Source organism: Aythya ferina, assembly GCF_964211825.1.
Source record: "Aythya ferina genome assembly, chromosome: 5".
NCBI lineage: Eukaryota > Metazoa > Chordata > Aves > Anseriformes > Anatidae > Aythya > Aythya ferina.
The window spans coordinates 65520755-65539960 of record NC_140301.1 but is presented as its reverse complement, the minus strand read 5'-3'; the positions used below and the strand labels follow the sequence as shown (position 1 = coordinate 65539960).

Sequence of the window (19206 nt, the reverse complement as noted above, 5' to 3'; positions counted from 1 at the left end):
CCTGACCCTAACCCTGACCCTGACCCTGACCCTAACCCTAACCCTAACCCTAACCCTAACCCAACCCTAACCCAACCCTAACCCTAACCCTCTAACCCTCTAACCCTCTAACCCTCTAACCCTAACCCCAAACCCAACCCCAACCCCAAACCCAACCCTAACCCTAACCCTAACGGATCTAACCCTAACCCTAACCCTAACGGATCTAACCCTAACGGATCTAACCCTAACCCTAACCCCAAACCCAACCCTAACCCTAACCCTAACCCCAAGACCCTAAGACCCTAACCCTAACCCCTAACCCTAACCCCTAACCCTAACCCCAACCCCTAACCCCAACCCCTAACCCTAACCCCAACCCCTAACCCCAACCCCTAACCCCTAACCCTAACCCCTAACCCTAACCCCAATGGCGGATCTAACCCTAACCCTAACCCTAACGGCGGATCTAACCCTAACCCCTAACCCCTAACCCTCTAACCCTAATCCTCTAACCCTAACCCTAACGACCCTTACCCTCACCCTAACCACTAACACTAACCCTAACCCTAGTTCCCGAGAACTACATTTCCCGGTATGCTCTGGGCACCCAACATGGCCTCCCGGAAGTCCAGAGTCCGAGAACTTCATTTCCCGGTATGCTCTGGGCACCCAACATGGCCTCCCGGAAGTCCAGAGTCCGAGAACTACATTTCCCGGTATGCTCTGGGCAACCAACATGGCCTCCCGGAAGTCCAGAGTCCGAGAACTACATTTCCCGGTATGCTCTGGGCACCCAACATGGCCTCCCGGAAGTCCAGAGTCCGAGAACTTCATTTCCCGGTATGCTCTGGGAACCAAACATGGCCTCCCGGAAGTTCGGAGTCCAAAAACTACACCTCCCACCATGCTTTGGGCACTCAACATGGCCTCCCGGAAGTCCAGAGCCCGAGAACTACATCTCCCGGCATACTCTGGGCAAATAACATGGCCTCCCGGAAGCCCGGTGCCGGAAAACTACGCCTACCGGCATTCCCCAGGCAGCTGGCTTGACCAATCACAGGCCGAGTGTTCGAGAAATACATTTACCGGCACTCACTCTAACCCAAGCACTTACCGGCCTTTCAAAAAAGCCTCAACCCGTAACACTAAAAAACTTTGAAACCCCTACAGGCCTAACCCAAACTATTTACCACACTAAACCCCTGATGTACTATGCCTAAAAGCCCTAACCCAAACACTTAAGACGCTCAAAACCCAAACCCAAAACATTAGGATTCTCAAAGCCCTAAACAACAAAATTAGAACGCTTGAAGCCTTAACCCCAAAATTAAGATGCACAAAACCCAAAGCCACCCCAAAACAGTAGGATGCTCAAAACCGTAACTCTAAACATTAGGACGCTCAAAACACAAACCAAAACCCAAAACTTTAGGACGCTCTAAGCACAAACTGAAAACATGAAGACACACAAAACTCTAACCCAAAAATTAGGATGCTTAAAACCCAAAGCCCTAACACAAAACATTAGGATGCTCAACACCATAACCCAAAAAACTAGGATGCTCAAAACCCTAACCCTGGAGAACCTAACCTGAAAAAAAAAAAAAAAAAAAAAAAAGGATCTTAACACACTAACCCTAAGTAACGGACCAAAAATAAAACCCTAGGACCCTAACCCTAAAAAACATAGCAACACTCCATCCCAAGAAAAAAAAAAAAAACAAACACCAACAAAAAAAAAACCTCTAAAACACTAACACGCTAACCCTGAAACCATAAAAGCCCTGTTAAAACTCCAACCCAGTTATACACCAGTTACCTCCCTTAAGGGATATAGAGGAGCTCTCTCAGATATGGCAGTACTACTTCTCATGCATGCAGCCGGTGGTCGGTCTCATTCTCGTGCTGATGGTGTTGAAAGCTGGGGCAATGGTGGTACTGCTGGAGATACCACAGCCACCGGAGGTGGATTGTTAGGATATGGAGATGGTAGGTTATCCAACGGCTCCCGTTTATTATCTTTTCCTTTTTCCTGTTCTTGTTCTTCTTCAAATTTCTTATCTGCTTTTAGTGTAAATATTGAGGCTGGAAAAGGACATGAAGTCCTCCTGATCCATAATCCTGCATAATCACTTTCTTCCCAGCAAAAAGGTTCCCTCGAATTAACATGTGTATTTAAGGCCTGACAAATACAGTCTTCAAAGGATCCAAAAGCAGGCTGAAAGATATGTGGTGTTAAAGGCTCCTTTGGCCATTCTATCACACAATACTGGACCGGTTTTTATTTACTTCTTCCTTTTCTGGGGCCCCTCTCGTTCCAATTTCTAACCGTTATTCCTAATGGACTTTCTGGTGGTATGTCTGGTAATTTGCTCCCTTTCTTCTGGTCCCTGGTCTTCGATTTTGTCTGACCCATCTAGGAATGTTACTGTGCCAATTCCCACAGCCCTTGGTTACCTTAATAAGAGTGTCTTACAGAGGATTTAAGATCTATCACCCACCCACAAATCCTATAGGAATCCCTTCGTTCCTTCACTGGCCAAGTCCCTCGTGGGAGATTGGAACCGTGGTTAGAAGACCTCCACAATCGCTTCGGAACTGAATTCCGTCTCAGTCACACTCTTACACACACAGGCAACCGAAACCCACCCAACAGAACAGTATACGCTTTAAACGCTTATGACTCCATTGTCTTCATTCAGATCTTCACACGCAGAATTACGGGCAAAATATAGTGCTGCAGCCAGCAAGGGAACTGAAAAAAAAATCAAAACCTTTGCTTACCTTTATTCAGGTTCAAGATGCCATTAGTCCCGACCTGACTCGAACAGCAGCCACCAAATGGTGGGGCGCCTCTCCTAGATAAAGTAAGAATTCAGGAACCAAAGCCCTCCCGGACAAGCCCCCAGTTGTCATACATGACTGGGTCCCAAATTGGATTGCAATTAAATTTTACAATTTATTAAATGAATAGAGGTAAACAAGCAGTTGTGCGCAAACAGATATACTGTGACAGCTGCCCTTCAGCACATGCCCAGAGGCAGACTGGATGTCTTTGCCAAAACAGTCCGGACAATGTATTAGTACACCCATGCACTGCCACGTTAGCTGTCATTGCTAACTGCCAGGCAGGACAGCTCCAGACCAAACACATACACACACAGGCACGCCACAAACACTAAAACAAAACACACAACACAAGGCACAAGAAAAAGTGACCCCCCAGAGGGAAGCCCTATGGCAACAGCAAGTCAGAACAGGTGCTCTGCAGCAGACCCAAGGAGAGACTCAACAATCAGTTGCATCGCACCCGAAGGCTGCCGCACACTCTGAGAAACCAAACCTACCAGTCCTGAGCAGCTCCCCACCTCCTCCTGCCAACCACGCTCAGCACACACACTATTTGCCCCTCAAAAAAACAAAACCTTAGAACATACACACACAAAAAAAAAAAAAAAACCATCTGAGATCCATAAATGCCAAAAAGACGTGCACGCACAGCAGCCCCTGCAGAGGTAATCACAGACTTACCCTTTGCAGAGGAAAGAGCAGACTCTGATACAACCCTGCTCAGGCTCTTGGTAACGCTGCATCTAAACTGCCAAGCCACATGTAGCATGAAATGAAGCTGGTTTTAGTCCCCTGGAAAATTACACAAGTAGGCTTGTACATCTAGAGATTAAAATATAGCTCAAAAAACAGAAGCGTATCCCACCATCGCAAAGAACAGTGAGCCAGCAACCTCTACTAAATATCCCTCTGTTAAGTGAATTCCAAGCACTTAGAAATCCAGAAATCCATAGACTCCAGCCTGCCTAGAGAACCCTGCAACTGACTGAAGGAAAACAAAACACTTACCTCAAAGAGCAGCCCAGGCAGAAGGAGCTCTCTGATGTCATGCCTGGGGCTCATATACCATTTGGCCCTGCCCAGCACCCAAACCCAATCACATTGTAAAGGGGAGGGACAAAGCACCAGAAAGTAGGAGCAGAGCAGGAGCAGCAGATTTTCATTTTCTTTTTTTTTTTTTTTTTAAATCTGCTTTACCTGAACAACATGCAGAGGACAAGAGACCTGGGGTGTTTCTAGAAGCAACAATCCCCATGCTTTTGCTGCAGCTTTTAATATTAAAAGGACAACACAACCAGTCAAGTAACTGGAACTTTTTCAAATGGAATTACGTCAAACAGGTTCATCATCACTTGCAAAAACAGAGAACCAGCATTCACTAGCATGCCAGAGCTAATACCCACCTCCTGCACAACGCTCACTACTACTAATGCAACATATCATTGTGCAATACCTCTCTGTTCCTGGTTCCTTTAACTCACCTGCTCAGTAGCTCCAACTGAGAAATGTGCCCGGGCAGCGCTGCGCTGAAATGTGCCCGAACAGACTTATTCTTCAGTGATGAAGAAGGTGACCCTGCTCAGTCTCTTGGCAGTACTGCACTTACGCGGTCAAGAAACCGTACCCCACGGTTTCCCAAAAACAACGTACCTGGCAACCCCTCATAAACATACCTCAAATATGTGAATTCCATGCACATAAAGCCTAGAAGGCTTTATGGTCTAACGACTCGACAGACAGCAAACACACAGGCAAAAGCTCCAGAAATATAACAAACCGCCCCTAACCCTGAGAAAGACCACTGCTTATATGCCCAATGCTGCCATTTTCAGATACATGCTCACACAGGGCTCTTCAATGATACATTTCTCCTAAACCCTGCTCCATCACTTTGCCACCAAGGTTGTGACTTTGATAAGATTTGACATAAAGGCAAAGACTCACAAAAAGCCCTGTAATTCTGCAAAAATCATAAGGGACCCAGAAACACAAAGCAAACACACAAAATAACATCGCCATACTATCCGTAAAACTGCTGTAATAACTACTCACCTGAGGAAGAGCTGCATGCAATACAGGCACCTACTACTTAGATTGCTTTACTATGACAGATCCTACCAGTTGCCACCTCAAAAAGATATGCGTACCGGTTTCTACTTGAAAATGCATCAGTCCATACACTCTGACCCACCTAAAGAACCCTGCAACTGACTGAAGGAAAAACAAAGCACTTACCCCAAAGAGCAGCCCAGGCAGAAGAAGCTCTCTCATGGCACACCTGCAACTCAGTTACTATTAGGTCCCACCTGGAACCTGAAGCCAATCACATGGGAAAGTGCAGGGGGAAAGCACAAAAAAAGCAGAAAGAACAGGAACAGCAGCTGTGGTTTTATTACCTTATTTATATGGCTTAGCTCAACAGCATGCAGAGTGCAGACATGAGAACTGGGGTGTTTCTAGAAGTTACAATCTGTTGTCGACGGAAGGAAGACACAGACGCTCAATATGAGCGAACAGTGAACTTCAACTTTAATGGATAGCTCAGTCGCCTTTTATCTAGTTCGAACATAATCAACTCACACATATTGCAAAAACTAAGCTCAGGATTGACTAACACTTTCCTATCTTGTCAGTTAGTTCCTCCCTCTTTTAGCTACTGTCCCGCCTTAGGGACTTTCCCAACCACACAAGGGCATCGTGTCCTTGGGCCTGATTGGTTCTCAACCGGCTGCGCACGTGCCCAGGCTCATATGAGTTGAGTACGGTACCTCCCCTAGCCCATGACCTCCTAACTGCTCAACATCCACGTGTCCTACCTCACTTAACCATTCCTCCACAATTCCCCCATTTTTATTTTGTGATACAAATACCTTCTCTGTGAGTTGCTCTAGTTTCTTAGTTAGGCAGTTAAAGGTTACATATGCAGCAATTATAATCAATATAATTATAAGTAGAAAGCAAAGTCCCTCTTTAACTAACAAAACCCGTCCACCCATGTTCCCCAAAACAGATTTAAGCCAACCTTCAAACCAACTATCTTGTACTACAATTTTTTGTGTATGATCCCTTAACCATTTCAACTGGTCGTGAATTGACTGACCATGGTCGGAAAGATTAAAGCAACACATTCCTTCTACATCTTCACACCCATGTCCCTGAGCCAAGAACAAGAAATCAATAGCGGCCCTATTTTGCAGCACAGCGTGCCTTAGGCTTTCCGTGTCTTGCGACATTTCAGAAAGAACTTGGGTGGTTACATTTGACTGTTTAACAGCCCAACAAGCAAGCTTATTTATGCTAGCCAAAGCGTGTGCAGTTCCTACAGTCAGAAAAAGATCCATTAAGCAGAGTAATACGGGCAGAGTATGGTGCTAACATTTCACTCAGTTCCTTTGGATCCCCTATCGGGACCCCAAACAAGCATGTTCTGAAAGGGTACATAACATAACACAACTTAACCCTAATAACACTACAATTACTGTAAGCACTTAACGGTAACACAATTAATAGTAAGTAACACAACTTAGTAGTAACACACTTAAACCTAATCACTTGATGGTGATCAAAGGCTGTTCTTGATAGTCGTCGAGGTGTCACAGCCCACGTCATTGTCAGAATGATTATCAGGAACCTCTTCCTGGTCGTCTTCGGCGTGTGCAGATTCTAAAGCTGCTTCAGTCCACTTTGCAGTGATCCACTGGGTACCTGTTTCTGGCACCACTTCAAAATCTCTATAACATTTTATAACATTTTTGCAAGTAACTCTTTAACCACATTTATCACAATACTACATGCAATGATGATTGACACCACAGTGAACAAAATCCTTAATCCCTCTTTGATTAATCCCAGTAACCATCTATGCATTGTTTCAATTATATCAGTGAACCATTGATTGAAAGGATTGATACCATATTGACTCTTTCTCACGTGCTCTTTCAAGAAAGTAATGGATTTGTGAATTGACTCATTACGATCAAAAAGTTTTAAACAGTACGTTCCCTTAAGTTTCTCCAAGTGGCTACTTCGCACAATGACTCCATACTTGTGAAACATGATTTTGCTCGACCAGTACTCATTTCCTATGATTTCAGCCTGCACTATGGCAATAAATGCGCTCTCACTAACACAGTACACAGCACACTCACACACCCAGAGGCCTCTGGCACATCTCACTCTCAATCATACCACAACCTCAATCATACCACACGAATATAATTTAGAATGATAAGCAAACAAACAAGTATTGCCTCTCATTGTGTTCCTCATGAAGTGACTTGCAACACTTTGTTTTAAAACCTTACCCTTACACAAATACTTTCAACACAAAATACCTGGACATTTAAAAATAACACATACAATTAATAACACTCCAGTTAGTATCCCTTTTTCATTGCAAGGTAAACCTCTTATAAAAAGAATGCCAGAGAGAAGCAGCACAGCCGCCGCTGCTTCCATGGTTACATCAGACAGGCTGCAGGGTCCTGATGTCCGTCCCTCTGCTCTGTGCCGACTCGCCACATGGTGAGGGTCAGCTGCCGTTCGATTCCGCGGAACTCCGAGCGCAGCACTGCTCGTGGCGGTGACTGAGGGGGGGGGAGGCTCCCACTGCCCCGTAGCCCCCTGAGGCAGCGTTATCGTTCTCACTGAAGGCGGCAGTGGGCAATCCCCAGCTCCAACACTTCCCGGCAATCCCAGTCGCTCTGTAGCGGCAGTAGCGACTCTCTGCTCAGCCTGATGTATAACTAAGGCGTTAGTGACTGCTCTCCAAGGCTTCAATAATTTTTTAGCAGCCTTATTTTCATTAATAACTTCATCAAACAATTTGTCCCCAAATTTACGCCACTCTGTTTGTTCAAAAACTGTATCAGGATTGATAAAACAACCCTGCATTACTCCATATGCTAATAATCCTGGTAAATCCTTTTTGCAGTCTATATCTGAAGTGCTCCGCTTTTCTAAAAAGCATTCGAGCAAAGCATACGCCGATGTCTCTCCATACCTTTATATACGTCGGTTGCAGCCTTTGCAAAGACCTCGGCGGCGCTTCTCCGGCGGGACCCTTTATAGGCTCATCCCGGGTGCGGGGACTCCCTTCCACCTTCCGAGCTGCGGGTGCGGGGACTCCAAGTTTTCGTCCCTTTCACCTTTCAGACCTCGGCGACGCGTGACCGGCGGGATCCTCTCCCGGGTGCGGGGACTCCACGTCCCTTTCACCTTCCCGACACGGGTGAGGGGATTCTTGTCCCTTCCACCTCCTGGGCTGCGTTGCAGGACCGGTTCCTCCCTTATTCCGTCCAACCGTGGCCCAGGATCACCGCCAGCAGTATCCAAATCCCGTTCAGATCGGTCCCTGTTCGGGCGCTATTTGTTGTCGACGGAAGGAAGACAGACACTCAATATGAGTGAACAGTGAACTTCAACTTTAATGGATAGCTCAGTCGCCTTTTATCTAGTTCGAACATAATCAACTCATACATATTGCAAAAACTAAGCTCAGGATTGGCTAACACTTTCCTATCTTGTCAGTTAGTTCCTCCCTCTTTTAGCTACTGTCCCGCCTTAAAGACTTTCCCAACCACACAAGGGCATCGTGTCCTTGGGCCTGATTGGTTCTCAACCGGCTGCGCACGTGCCCAGGCTCATATGAGTTGAGTACGGTACCTCCCTAGCCCATGACCTCCTAACTGCTCAACATCCACGTGTCCTACCTCACTTAACCATTCCTCCACAACAATCCCCATGCTTTTGCTACAGCTTTGAATATTAAAAGGACAAAATGACCAAGCAAATAGCTGATTTTTTTTTTTTTTCATCTGGAATTAGCTCAAGCTTTTATTTACATAGAAAGAAAAGTCTAGGAGCAGAACTGATTACATGCCAAAAAAGAATTCAATTCCATTCCACTCACAGGAAAAATCACTTACTTCAGTAAGCTGAGAACCAAAAGGCTATGCTGATGTGTTAAAACACATTACAGGACACTGGGTCCAGGCCCTCCGCTGCACCCACTTAAAATCCATCCCTACACTCACCAAGGTGCAACCCCAACCCAAACACAAACGCAGCATTTCAGCTTCAACACAGTTTTGGGAACTGGTAGAAAGGACACCTCATCCTCAGCAAGGTGTGCTCAGGCTACACAGTACAGGGCTTTGGGCACCTCTTTGCCTACCGAAGAAGACAGCCATCAGCACCTGCTTTGTTCCGATCCTAAAGGCTAACATCACAGCCCACGTTGCCTGGGACACCTGATAAACAGAAGAGAAAGCAGCCATACTGTTTTCAAGCCGTCCCTGCAGGTATCGCTCCTCGATGATCTGCAACCTCTTCTCAAATCCTCAACCGCTTCTGTGGAGAGCCTGCCATGGCACCTGCAAAGCAAGATGGATACCCTTCGCAGTCACCTTGTGCTACTTGGCAGTTCTGCTCCAATCCAGCTCACAAACAGCCCGCCCTTCTCGTGCTGCTCTTCAGAGTGCAGCTTGGCCCCACTCAGCCTGTGCGACACACCTGCAAAAGAAAAAGAAAAGCATAGGCTGAAGCAGCATCCAAAGACACAGCACAGATAGGACAGTTACTCTCATCTGCTCCCTTACCTCTGCTCCCTCACCTGCCCTCGAGGCAGGTGCTTCCATCTGCTCTCTTAGGCCAGCTACAACACACCCCTGAAATATAAACAGGATTTTTACTGTACTTTGTGCAGTTAAGTAACTGCAGTGACAACTGCACCCCTAAAGTACCTGCTACATCTGTTCATCGCTCACCTTGCCGAAAGCAGCTATGCTCAAGTCCCGCGTTGTACACTGTTTCACCTTAAACAAATGAGAACAGTCACAAGATAATCATTCAGCGGCCAGCATTAGCACCCATCCCTCAACAACACAAGGAACCCCATTTACAATATTATAATTTCTAAACAGAAGCCCCTTGCCTCAGCACCTCAGAAGTAGATCAAGCCAGTCACCGAGCTGCCTACCAAGTGCTGGACAGTTCCAGAAGGAGCTCTTTTCTATGACAGGTTCCTCCTAAGTTTTACGCTGTACTGGGGGACAGGATAGAAATAAAAATAAAAATTTCAAAACCCCTTATCTGTAAGCTTTCAATATTCAACAGACCTCCTCAAGCACACCATTCAAGCACTATGCGAGCAGCTGCTCACAAGCAGATATACTCTCCCCCCCCACACACATCTGCCAAACACCACAGAGATGACTTTGCCAGCGGCCCTTCAGTACGTGCCCAGAGGTAGACCGGATGCCTTTGCCAAAACACTCCCGACAATGTATTAGCACACCCATGCACTACCACGTTAGCTGTCATCACTAACTGCCAGGCAGGACAGCTCCAGACCAAACACATACACACACAGCCACGCCACAAACACTACAAACAAAACACACAACACAAGGCGCAAGAAAAAGTGACCCCCGGAGGGAAGCCCTATGGCAACAGCAAGTCAGAACAGGTGCTCTGCACCAGACCCTAGAGGAGACTCAAATGTCACGACACGCGACTGGAAGCAACTGCCAGAACTGGGATGATGGAGGCCGAAAAAGCCTGCCTTCAAGACAACAGACCAGAAGGATGGGGACTGAAAACCCCATAAGACGATGCTTAGGAAATCAATTCCCAACAAGAGCTCCTGATGCGGCCCAGATGACTTCTGCAAGAGTGAGGATGGAAACAGACGCGATCTCAAACCGAATATGATGCACAAGACCTGAAACAGACCTGCTCTTTAAGCAGTGACTGCAACACAAGAAGTGCTCTGATCAGAGTCACGATGACAAAACATGCATTGAGGCCCTTCAGCACCGCTACCAAGTCCCCTGTCTGGTCAGTCCAGTGTCAAAAGCTAGGAGGATATCAAGACCCGAGAAGCACAGAACAGACATCGCAGAAGCAACACAAGACAGACAAACAGAAGGAAACTGTCCTGCCTGGCGCACGCACTCACGCTACAAAATAATCCCGCTGCTTCTATTAGCCTGGTGACCCAGCCACAAGCAGCCTGAACGTGACCCAGCCTGAACCACCCTCACCGTGGAACCAAGTCTAGTCAGCCAGCTGGCTCCATGCTGCTCTGACTCCCAGCTCCCATTAGCCACCCCAGATATGCAAATACCAGGTGCCCCCCAGCTTAGCTCTCAGGTTGCTGCATGGTAAAGTCCCTCCGCTTCAAGAAACGCACAGGCACTGATTGTCATCTTAGTCAATTGCCAGGCTCATCATCAGCTGCAAAAACAGAGTACCAGCATTCACTAGGACGCCGGCCCCATTGCTCACCTTCTCCACAATGCTGACCACTACTGATGCAAAATACGATTGTGCTCACGTGTTCCTCTCCGAGTCCAAGCTCCAACAGTGCAGCCAGTGTCATCCACACCACCTGGGAAAACAAAGGGATTAAATGATCGTTGCGTTCACAACACGTCACCCAATGGTGGTTTTTTTTTGTTATTGTTGTTTTTTTGTGTGTGTGTGTGTGTTTCCTTTATTTATTTTTTTTTTTTTTGGTCTGCTTTACCTCAACAGCATGCAGAGTGCAAACAAGAAAACTGGGGTGTTTCTAGAAGCAACAATCCCCATGCTTTTGCTGTAGCTTTGAATATTAAAAGGACAATACGACCCAGCAAGTAACTGGAACTTTCTTACCTGGAATTAGCTCAAACTTTTCTTCACATTGAAAGAAAAATCTAGGAGCAGAACACATTATACACCAACAAAATTAATTCCATTTCATCCCCAGAAAAAAAAAAAATCACATACTCTCATCCCCTCCTGTACCTCAGCCGCTTGCCTACCCCACGTGGCACACGCTTCCATCTGTTCTCTTTACCCACTTATAGCACCTCTAAAAGACAAACTGGAATTTTACTCTATTGGATGTAGGAAAATAACTGCAGTGACAACCGCGCCCCAAAAACAACAGTTACCTCTGCTCATCACGCACCAGAGTCACTGCAGAGGCAGCTCGCGTCAAGACGTCCTGCACTGCGCACTGCGTTTCAGCCTGAACAAAAGGAAAAACACAGGCAGAAGATAAACATTCAGCTGACAGCAGTAGCACCCATCCCTCAACAACAAAAGGGACCCCATCTTTAGTTTTATCCTTTCAAAACAGCAGGCCACTTGCCTCTGTACCTGCAAATTAGGTCCAAGCTTGAAAGGAGCGGCCAGCATCACCCACGCCACCTGGGAACACAAAAGGACACAATGACCACTGTGCTTGCAAGCAACCACCTGCCACACTGCTCCTCTATCCCACACAGCCTCACCTCGGACCCTCACAGGGAAACACCTGAGCGTCTTCCCTTCGCTTCGGATAAGGGATGACCAGGCTGACAACACTCACCTTCCCTCAGTGCTTCGTGACAGGAGGATTTCCCTTCCCTGTCCACGACTGCACAAAGCACCTGCAGACACAAGAGAAACGCACACTCTGAGGTACTTCAGAGCTACAGCATACCTGCTGCAATACCTCTCTCTTCCCAGCTCCTGTACTTCAGCTGCTCACCAGCTCTAACTCAGATTCTTCGCTCACAGTGCCACAGCAAACTCTGCCTGGGCCACACAACACACACTACACAAGCTACAATGGCTAAGACACACAAACTGGAACATTCCCACCCAATAATCAATCGCGTCGCATAGGAAGGCTGCCGCACACTCCTAGAAACCAAACCTACCAGTCCTGAGCAGCTCCCCACCTCCTCCTGCCAACCACGCTCAGCACACACACTATTTGCCCCTCAAAAAATAAAAGCTTAGAATATACACACACACAAAAAAAAAACACTATCTGAGATCCATAAATGCCAAAAAGACGTGCACGCACAGCAGCCCCTGCAGAGGTAATCACAGACTTACCCTTTGCAGAGGAAAGAGCAGACTCTGATACAACCCTGCTCAGGCTCTTGGTAATGCTGCATCTAAACTGCCAAGCCACATGTAGCATGAAATGAAGCTGGTTTTAGTCCTCTGGAAAATTACACAAGTAGGCTTGTACATCTAGAGATTAAAATATAGCTCAAAAAAAGAAGAGCATCCCACCATCAAAAAAAAAAAAAAAAAAAAAAAAAAGAGCCAGCAACCTCTACTAAATATTCCTCTGTTAAGTGAATTCCAAGCACTTAGAAATCCGGAAATCCATAGACTCCAGCCTGCCTAGAGAACCCTGCAACTGACTGAAGGAAAACAAAACACTTACCTCAAAGAGCAGCCCAGGCAGAAGGAGCTCTCTGATGTCATGCCTGGGGCTCATATACCATTTGGCCCCGCCCAATATCCAAACCCTATCACCTGGAAAAGGGGAGGGACAAAGCACAAGGAAGTAGGAGCAGAGCAGGAGGAGCAGTAGCTGTTTTTTTGTTTGTTTGTTTTGTTTGTTTATTTGTGTTTTTTTTTTTTTTAAATCTGCTTTACCTGAACATCATGCAGAGAACAGACAAGAGACCTGGGGTGTTTCTAGAAGCAACAATCCCCATGCTTTTGCTGCAGCTTTTAATATTAAAAGGACAACACGACCAGTCAAGTAACTGGAACTTTTTCAAATGGAATTACGTCAAACACGTTCATTATCACTTGCAAAAACAGAGAACCAGCAATCACTAGCATGCCAGAGTGTTGTTGACGGAAGGAAGACAGGGACACTCAATATGAGTGATATGATCAGCAAGCTTCGATTTATTGGATAGCTCAGACGCCTTTTATTCCTTAACATATAATTAGCTCATACATATTACAAAAGTTAAGCTCATGATTGGTCCCCCTACGTCCTTATCTTATCAGCTTCTTCCTCATCCTTTCGACCGAAATAACACAGTCGGTACTTTCCCAAACCGCCAACGGATATTGCGTCCTTGTGTCTGATTGGCTCAGACAAGTTGTGTGCGATGTTTGTCCAACTCGTAAAGATTCAGCTGTTTTATGTCTATGTGACCTATCTCAGTTAACCATCCCTCTACAATTCCCCCGTTTTTATTTTGGACTACTAATACCTTTTCTGTGACTTGTTCAAGCTTCTTAGTTAAGCAACCAAAAATTATTCGCGCAGCTATTTTTATCAATATAACTATAAGCAGAAAGCGAAATCCCTCTTTGATTAGACTCACTAACCAGTTAGACAGACCCCCAAAGATGGACTGCAACCAATTGTCAAGCCAACTAGGTTGTACTGTAATTTTCTTTGTGTGCTGCATCAACCATTTCAACTGGTCATGAATCGATTGACCATGATCTGAAAGACTGAAACAACACATTCCTTCAAAATCTTCACATCCATATCCTTGCGCTAAAAGCAAAAAATCAATTGCAGCCCTATTTTGTAACACAACATGCCTAAGACTATCCATATCTTGTGCCATTTCAGTAATAATTTCAGTTGTTACATTTGATTGCTTAACAGCCCAACAAGCAAGCTTATTAATGCTAGCCAAAACATGTGCAGTTCCCACTGCTGGAACTAATGAAGCAAATATTCTCTCAGCAGCGCCCCATAATTCTACACCATCATCACAGTCAGAACCTAAAGTCTTAAGAGCTCGTTTGGATCTCTGCGACAAGCTCTGGTTCCGGAGACTGTATAAGTCCGGGGCGAACAATGTGAGTCGCCCTAGATAACATGGACCCCCAAACGCGTTGGCAGGTATTCCTTGCCATGCACGATCCCCGCAAATCAAAAACATGCCAGGTGGCAGAGCCTTTGCAGTGTCATTATTCCACATCGGATTGTTATTAGATTTTGCTTCAGCTCCCAAAGCCCCCAGTCCTTGACTCCATACTTGTGAAATATGATTTTGCTCGACCGATCGCAACTAGTCCTGCTAGTTGCTTACAATCGACTCCCCATTTTTCTAAAAAGCACTGTAATGAATCTAGGGCTACGTCGTCCTTCATTTTCCTATGATTTTTTTGCCGGCACTAATTTCCTATGATTTCAGCCTGCACTATGGCAACCTGCACTATGGCAATAAGCACGCTCTCACTAACACAGTACATAGCACACTCGCACACACACAGCACAATTGCACACCCAGAGGCCTCTGGCACATCTCAATCTCAATCATACCACAACCTCAATCATACCACGAGAATATAATTTAGAATGATAAGCAAACAATACGTGCGGCCAATATAATTTAGAATCATAACCCAACAAATAAGTATTGTCTCTCATTGTGTTCCTCGTGAAGTGACTTGCAACACTTTGTTTTAAAACCTTACCCTTACACAAATACTTTCAACACAAAATACCTGGACATTTAAGAATAACACATACAATTATTAACACTTCAGTTAGTATTCCTCCAACAGCTGAAAACATACTGTTTGTCTGCAGCTTCAGGAGATCTTTGCTCCTGTGGTGAGCAGCTGAGAGTGGAGTCCCCTCCGAGCAAAAACGCTCAGGGTGCACCAAGGGGCGTCCACGCTGCAGCCGATCCCCGCAGCCGAGCAGTGTCTCCTCAAGTCTGCCGGTGGTCATTTGGCAGTGTAATCTGCATCTCTGCACTCCTGCCCCGCAATAGAGCTAAGTCGTCATTACTAATCCATAGAATGTGGCAACCCCACGGAATCTTATCCAGAAACATAGTTATAACACCGATCTGGGGACGAATAGTCTTTTTTGCATTGCAAGATAAACCTCTTATAAAATGAATGCCAGAGAGAAGCAGCACAGCCGCCGCTGCTTCCATGGTTACATCTGACAGTCTGCAGGGTCCTGATGTCCACCCCTCTGCTCTGTGCCGACTCACCACACAGTGAGGGTCAGCTGCCGTTGTCCACTGATGCCTCTGGTCTACTGTAGCAACTCGATCTCGGATATCCCGCATCGCACCGCGATTACTTCAATTTCCCGCGTCCCTCCGCAATTCCTTTTTCCGCGTCCCTCCGCAATTCCTTTTTACAGTCTATACCCTGCGTGCTCTGCTTTTCTAAAAAGCACTTGAGCAGATCATACGTCGCTTGTCTCTCCATACCTTTGTTTACGTCAGCGCTGTTGCAGCCTTTGCAAGACCTCGGCGACGCGTGGCCGGCGGGACCCTCTATAGGTGCTCCCGGGTGCGAGGATTCAGCATTTTCGTCCCTTCCACCTCCTGAGCTGCATTGCAGGACCTGTTTCCTTCCCTTATTCCGTCGATCCGTGGCTCGCAGGTTCACCGCCAGCGGGGTCCCTGTTCAGGCGCCATTTGTTGTCGACGGAAGGAAGACAGGGACACTCACTATGAGTGATCAGCAAGCTTCGATTTATTGGATAGCTCAGACGCCTTTTATTCCTTAACATATAATTAGCTCATACATATTACAAAAGTTAAGCTCATGATCGGTCCCCCTACGTCCTTATCGTATCAGCTTCTTCCTCATCCTTTCGACCGAAATAACACAGTCGGTACTTTCCCAAACCGCCGACGGATATTGCGTCCTTGTGTCTGATTGGCTCAGACAAGCTGTGTGCGATGTTTGTCCAACTCGTGAAGATTCAGCTGTTTTATGTCTACGTGACCTATCTCAGTTAACCATCGCTCTACACCAGATCTAATACCCACCTCCTGCACAACACTCGCTACTACTGATGCAACATACAGTTGTGCAATACCTCTCTGTTCCCAACTCCTTTATCTCACCTGCTCAGTAGCTCCACCTGAGAAATGGGCCCGGGCGGCGCCGCGCCGAAATGGGCCCGGGCGGCGCCGCGCCGAAATGGGCCCGGGCGGCGCCGCGCCGAAATGGGCCCGGGCGGCGCCGCGCCGAAATGGGCCCGGGCGGCGCCGCGCCGAAATGGGCCCGGGCGGCGCCGCGCCGAAATGGGCCCGGGCGGCGCCGCGCCGAAATGGGCCCGGGCGGCGCCGCGCCGAAATGGGCCCCAACAGACTTATTCTTTAGACATGAAGCAGGTGACCCTGCTCAGTCTCTTGGCAGTACTGCACTTATGCGGTCAAGAAACCGTACCCCACGGTTTCCCAAAAACAACATACCTGGCAACCCCTCATAAACATACCTCAAATATGTGAATTCCATGCACATAAAGCCTAGAAGGCTTTATGGTCTAACGACTCGACAGACAGCAAACACACAGGCAAAAGCTCCAGAAATACAATAAACTGTCCCTAAACCTGAAACAGAATACCCCTTACATGCCCACTGCTGCCATTTTCAGATAATCGCTCACACAGGGAGCTTCAATGATACATTTCTCCTAAACCCTGCTCCATCACTTTGCCACCAAGGTTGTGACTTTGATATGATTTGACATAAAGGCAAAGACTCACAGAAAACCCCGTAATTCTGCAAAAATCATAAGGGACCCAGAAACACAAAGCAAACACACAAAGTAACATCACCATACTATCCGTAACACTGCTATAACTACTACTCACCTGAGGAAGAGCTGCATGCAATACAGGCACCTACTACTAGATTGCTTTACAATGACAGATCCTGCCAGTTGCCACCTCAAAAAGATAGGAGTACTGGTTTCTACTTGAAAACGCATCAGTCCATAGACTGACACACCTAAAGAACCCTCCAAACAACTGAAGGAAAACCAAAGCACTTACCCCAAAGTGCAGCCCAGGCAGAAGGAGCTCTCTCATGGCATACCTGCAACTCAGTTACCATTAGGTCCCACCTGGAACCTGAAGCCAATCACCTGGGAAAGTGCAAGGGGAAAGCACAAAAAAGCAGAAAGAGGAGGAGCAGCAGCTGTGGTTTTATTAACTTCTTTATATGGCTTAGCTCAACAGCATTCAGAGCGCAGACAAGAGAACTGGGGTCTTTCTAGAAACAAAAATCCCCATGCTTTTGCTACAGCTTTGAATATTGAAAGGAAAATACAAACAAGCAAGTAACTCTTTTTTTTTTTTCCACCTGGAATTACCTCAATCTTTCATTTACAAAGAAAAATCTAGGAGCAGAATAGATTACATGCCAAAAGAAGAATTCGATTCCATTCCACTCGCAGGAGAAATCACTTACTTCATCAGGCTATCTGAGAACCAAAAGGCTATGCTGATGTGTTAAAACACACTACAGGACACTGGGGCCGGGCCCTCCGCTGCACCCACTTAAAACCCATCCCTACACTCACCAAGGTGCAACCCCAACCCAAACACAGACACAGCATTTCAGCCTCAACACAGTTTCCAGAACTGCTGGAAAGCAAGCTTCATCCTCAGCGAGGCATGCCCAGGCTACACAGGACAGGGCTGCGGGCAACTCTTTGCCTACCGAAGAAGACCGCCATCAGCACCTGCTTTGTTCCGATCCTAAAGGCTAACATCACAGCCCACGTCGCCTGGGACACCTGATAAACAGAAGAGAAAGCAGCCATACCGTTTTCAAGCCGTCCCTGCACGTGTCGCTCCTCGATGATCTGCAACCTCTTCTCAAATCCTCAACCGCTTCTGTGGAGAGCCTGCCATGGCACCTGCAAAGTAAGACCCTTCGCAGTCACCTCGTGCTACTTGGCAGTTCTGCTCCAATCCAGCTCACAAACAGCCCGCCCTTCCCGTGCTGCTCTTCAGAGTGCAGCTTGGCCCCACTCAGCCTGTGCGACACACCTGTGAAACAAAAAGAAAAGCATAGGCTGAAGCAGCATCCAAAGCCACAGCACAGATAGGACAGTTACTCTCATCTGCTCCCTAACCTCTGCCCCCTCACCTGCCCTCGAGGAAGATGCTTCCATCTGCTCTCTTAGGCCAGCTACAACACACCTCTGAAATATAAACAGGATTTTTACTGTACTTTGTGCAGTTAAGTAACTGCAGTGACAACTGCATCACTAAAGTACCTGCTACATCTGCTCATCGCTCACCTTGCTAAAAGAAGCTGTGGTCAAGTCCTGTGTTGTACACTGTGTTTCAGCTTTAGCAAATGAAAACGGTCACAAGATAATCATTCAGCGGCCAGCATTAGCACCCATCCCTCAACAACAGAAGGGACCCCATTTACAAATTATTGTTTCAAAACAGCAGCCCCCTTACCTCAGCACCTCAGAAGTAGATCAAGCCAGTCACCGAGCTGCCTACCGAGTGCTGGACAGTTCCAGAAGGAGCTCTTTCCTGTGAGCAGTTCCTACTAAGGTACACACTCTACTGGGGACAGGAAAGATATAAAAATAAAAGTTTCAAAACCCCGTATCTGTAAGCTTTCATGATTCAACAGTGCACTGTTCAAGCATTATGGGAGCAGCTGCTCGCAAGCAGCTCAACTCTGCCAAATCCACATCTACCAACCTCCAGAGATGACTGTGCCAGCTGCCCGTCAGTACGCGCCCAGAGGCAGACCGGATGTCTTTGCCAATACAGTCCGGACAATGTATTAGTACACCCATGCACTGCCACGTTAGCTGTCATCACTAACTGCCAGGCA

The 19206-nt window shown here is 46.8% G+C and overlaps 1 protein-coding gene and 3 long non-coding RNA genes across 7 annotated transcripts; all 4 read right to left on the bottom strand.

The window, feature by feature from the left end:
• Positions 1 to 2017: 2017 nt before the first annotated feature.
• Positions 2018 to 3729, bottom strand: LOC311437920. 2 transcript variants are annotated; one of them, XR_014693830.1, is made up of 3 exons: positions 3514 to 3729; positions 2767 to 2840; positions 2018 to 2200 (listed from the first exon to the last, which is right to left on the bottom strand). It is a non-coding gene; the product is annotated as an uncharacterized lncRNA (long non-coding RNA). The 2 variants fall into 2 exon arrangements; XR_014693831.1 differs by lacking the exon at positions 3514 to 3729 and having other exon boundaries at positions 2767 to 3000.
• A 2852-nt stretch (positions 3730 to 6581) lies between these two features.
• LOC311437917 lies at positions 6582 to 18387 on the bottom strand. Its single transcript, XR_014693825.1, has 2 exons — positions 18169 to 18387; positions 6582 to 8196 (listed from the first exon to the last, which is right to left on the bottom strand). It is a non-coding gene; the product is annotated as an uncharacterized lncRNA (long non-coding RNA).
• Positions 9676 to 17452, bottom strand: LOC311437915 (uncharacterized protein). Of its 3 annotated transcripts, XM_084521732.1 has the most exons (8): positions 17394 to 17452; positions 13261 to 13335; positions 12706 to 12767; positions 12525 to 12586; positions 12191 to 12251; positions 11159 to 11224; positions 11027 to 11070; positions 9676 to 9877 (listed from the first exon to the last, which is right to left on the bottom strand). In XM_084521732.1, exons 2-7 carry the CDS (start codon positions 13320 to 13322, stop codon positions 11048 to 11050), a joined length of 336 nt encoding a protein of 111 aa, XP_084377858.1. In that variant the 5' UTR covers positions 13323 to 13335; positions 17394 to 17452; the 3' UTR covers positions 9676 to 9877; positions 11027 to 11047. The 3 variants fall into 3 exon arrangements, 1 of the variants encoding a protein (XP_084377858.1); XR_014693822.1 differs by lacking the exons at positions 9676 to 9877; positions 12191 to 12251; positions 12525 to 12586; ... (1 more) ...; positions 13261 to 13335; positions 17394 to 17452 and adding an exon at positions 11772 to 11806 and having other exon boundaries at positions 10633 to 11070; XR_014693823.1 differs by lacking the exons at positions 9676 to 9877; positions 12191 to 12251; positions 12525 to 12586; ... (1 more) ...; positions 13261 to 13335; positions 17394 to 17452 and adding an exon at positions 11491 to 11532 and having other exon boundaries at positions 10633 to 11070.
• Positions 18388 to 18483: 96 nt separating the features above from the next.
• Positions 18484 to 19185, bottom strand: LOC311437918. Its single transcript, XR_014693826.1, has 3 exons — positions 18819 to 19185; positions 18650 to 18699; positions 18484 to 18550 (listed from the first exon to the last, which is right to left on the bottom strand). It is a non-coding gene; the product is annotated as an uncharacterized lncRNA (long non-coding RNA).
• Between the last annotated feature and the right edge of the window lie 21 nt (positions 19186 to 19206).

Coding starts and splice junctions, on each gene's coding strand:
- LOC311437915 (XM_084521732.1), bottom strand. CDS start 13,322: ATGGGGATTGTTGCTTCTAGAAACACCCCAGGTCTCTTGTCTGTTCTC. Junction 12,587..12,705: donor TGCTCTTTCCTCTGCAAAGG/GTAAGTCTGTGA, acceptor TTATTTTTTGAG/GGGCAAATAGTGTGTGTGCT. Junction 11,225..12,190: donor TCACGAAGCACTGAGGGAAG/GTGAGTGTTGTC, acceptor TTGTTTTCCCAG/GTGGTGTGGATGACACTGGC.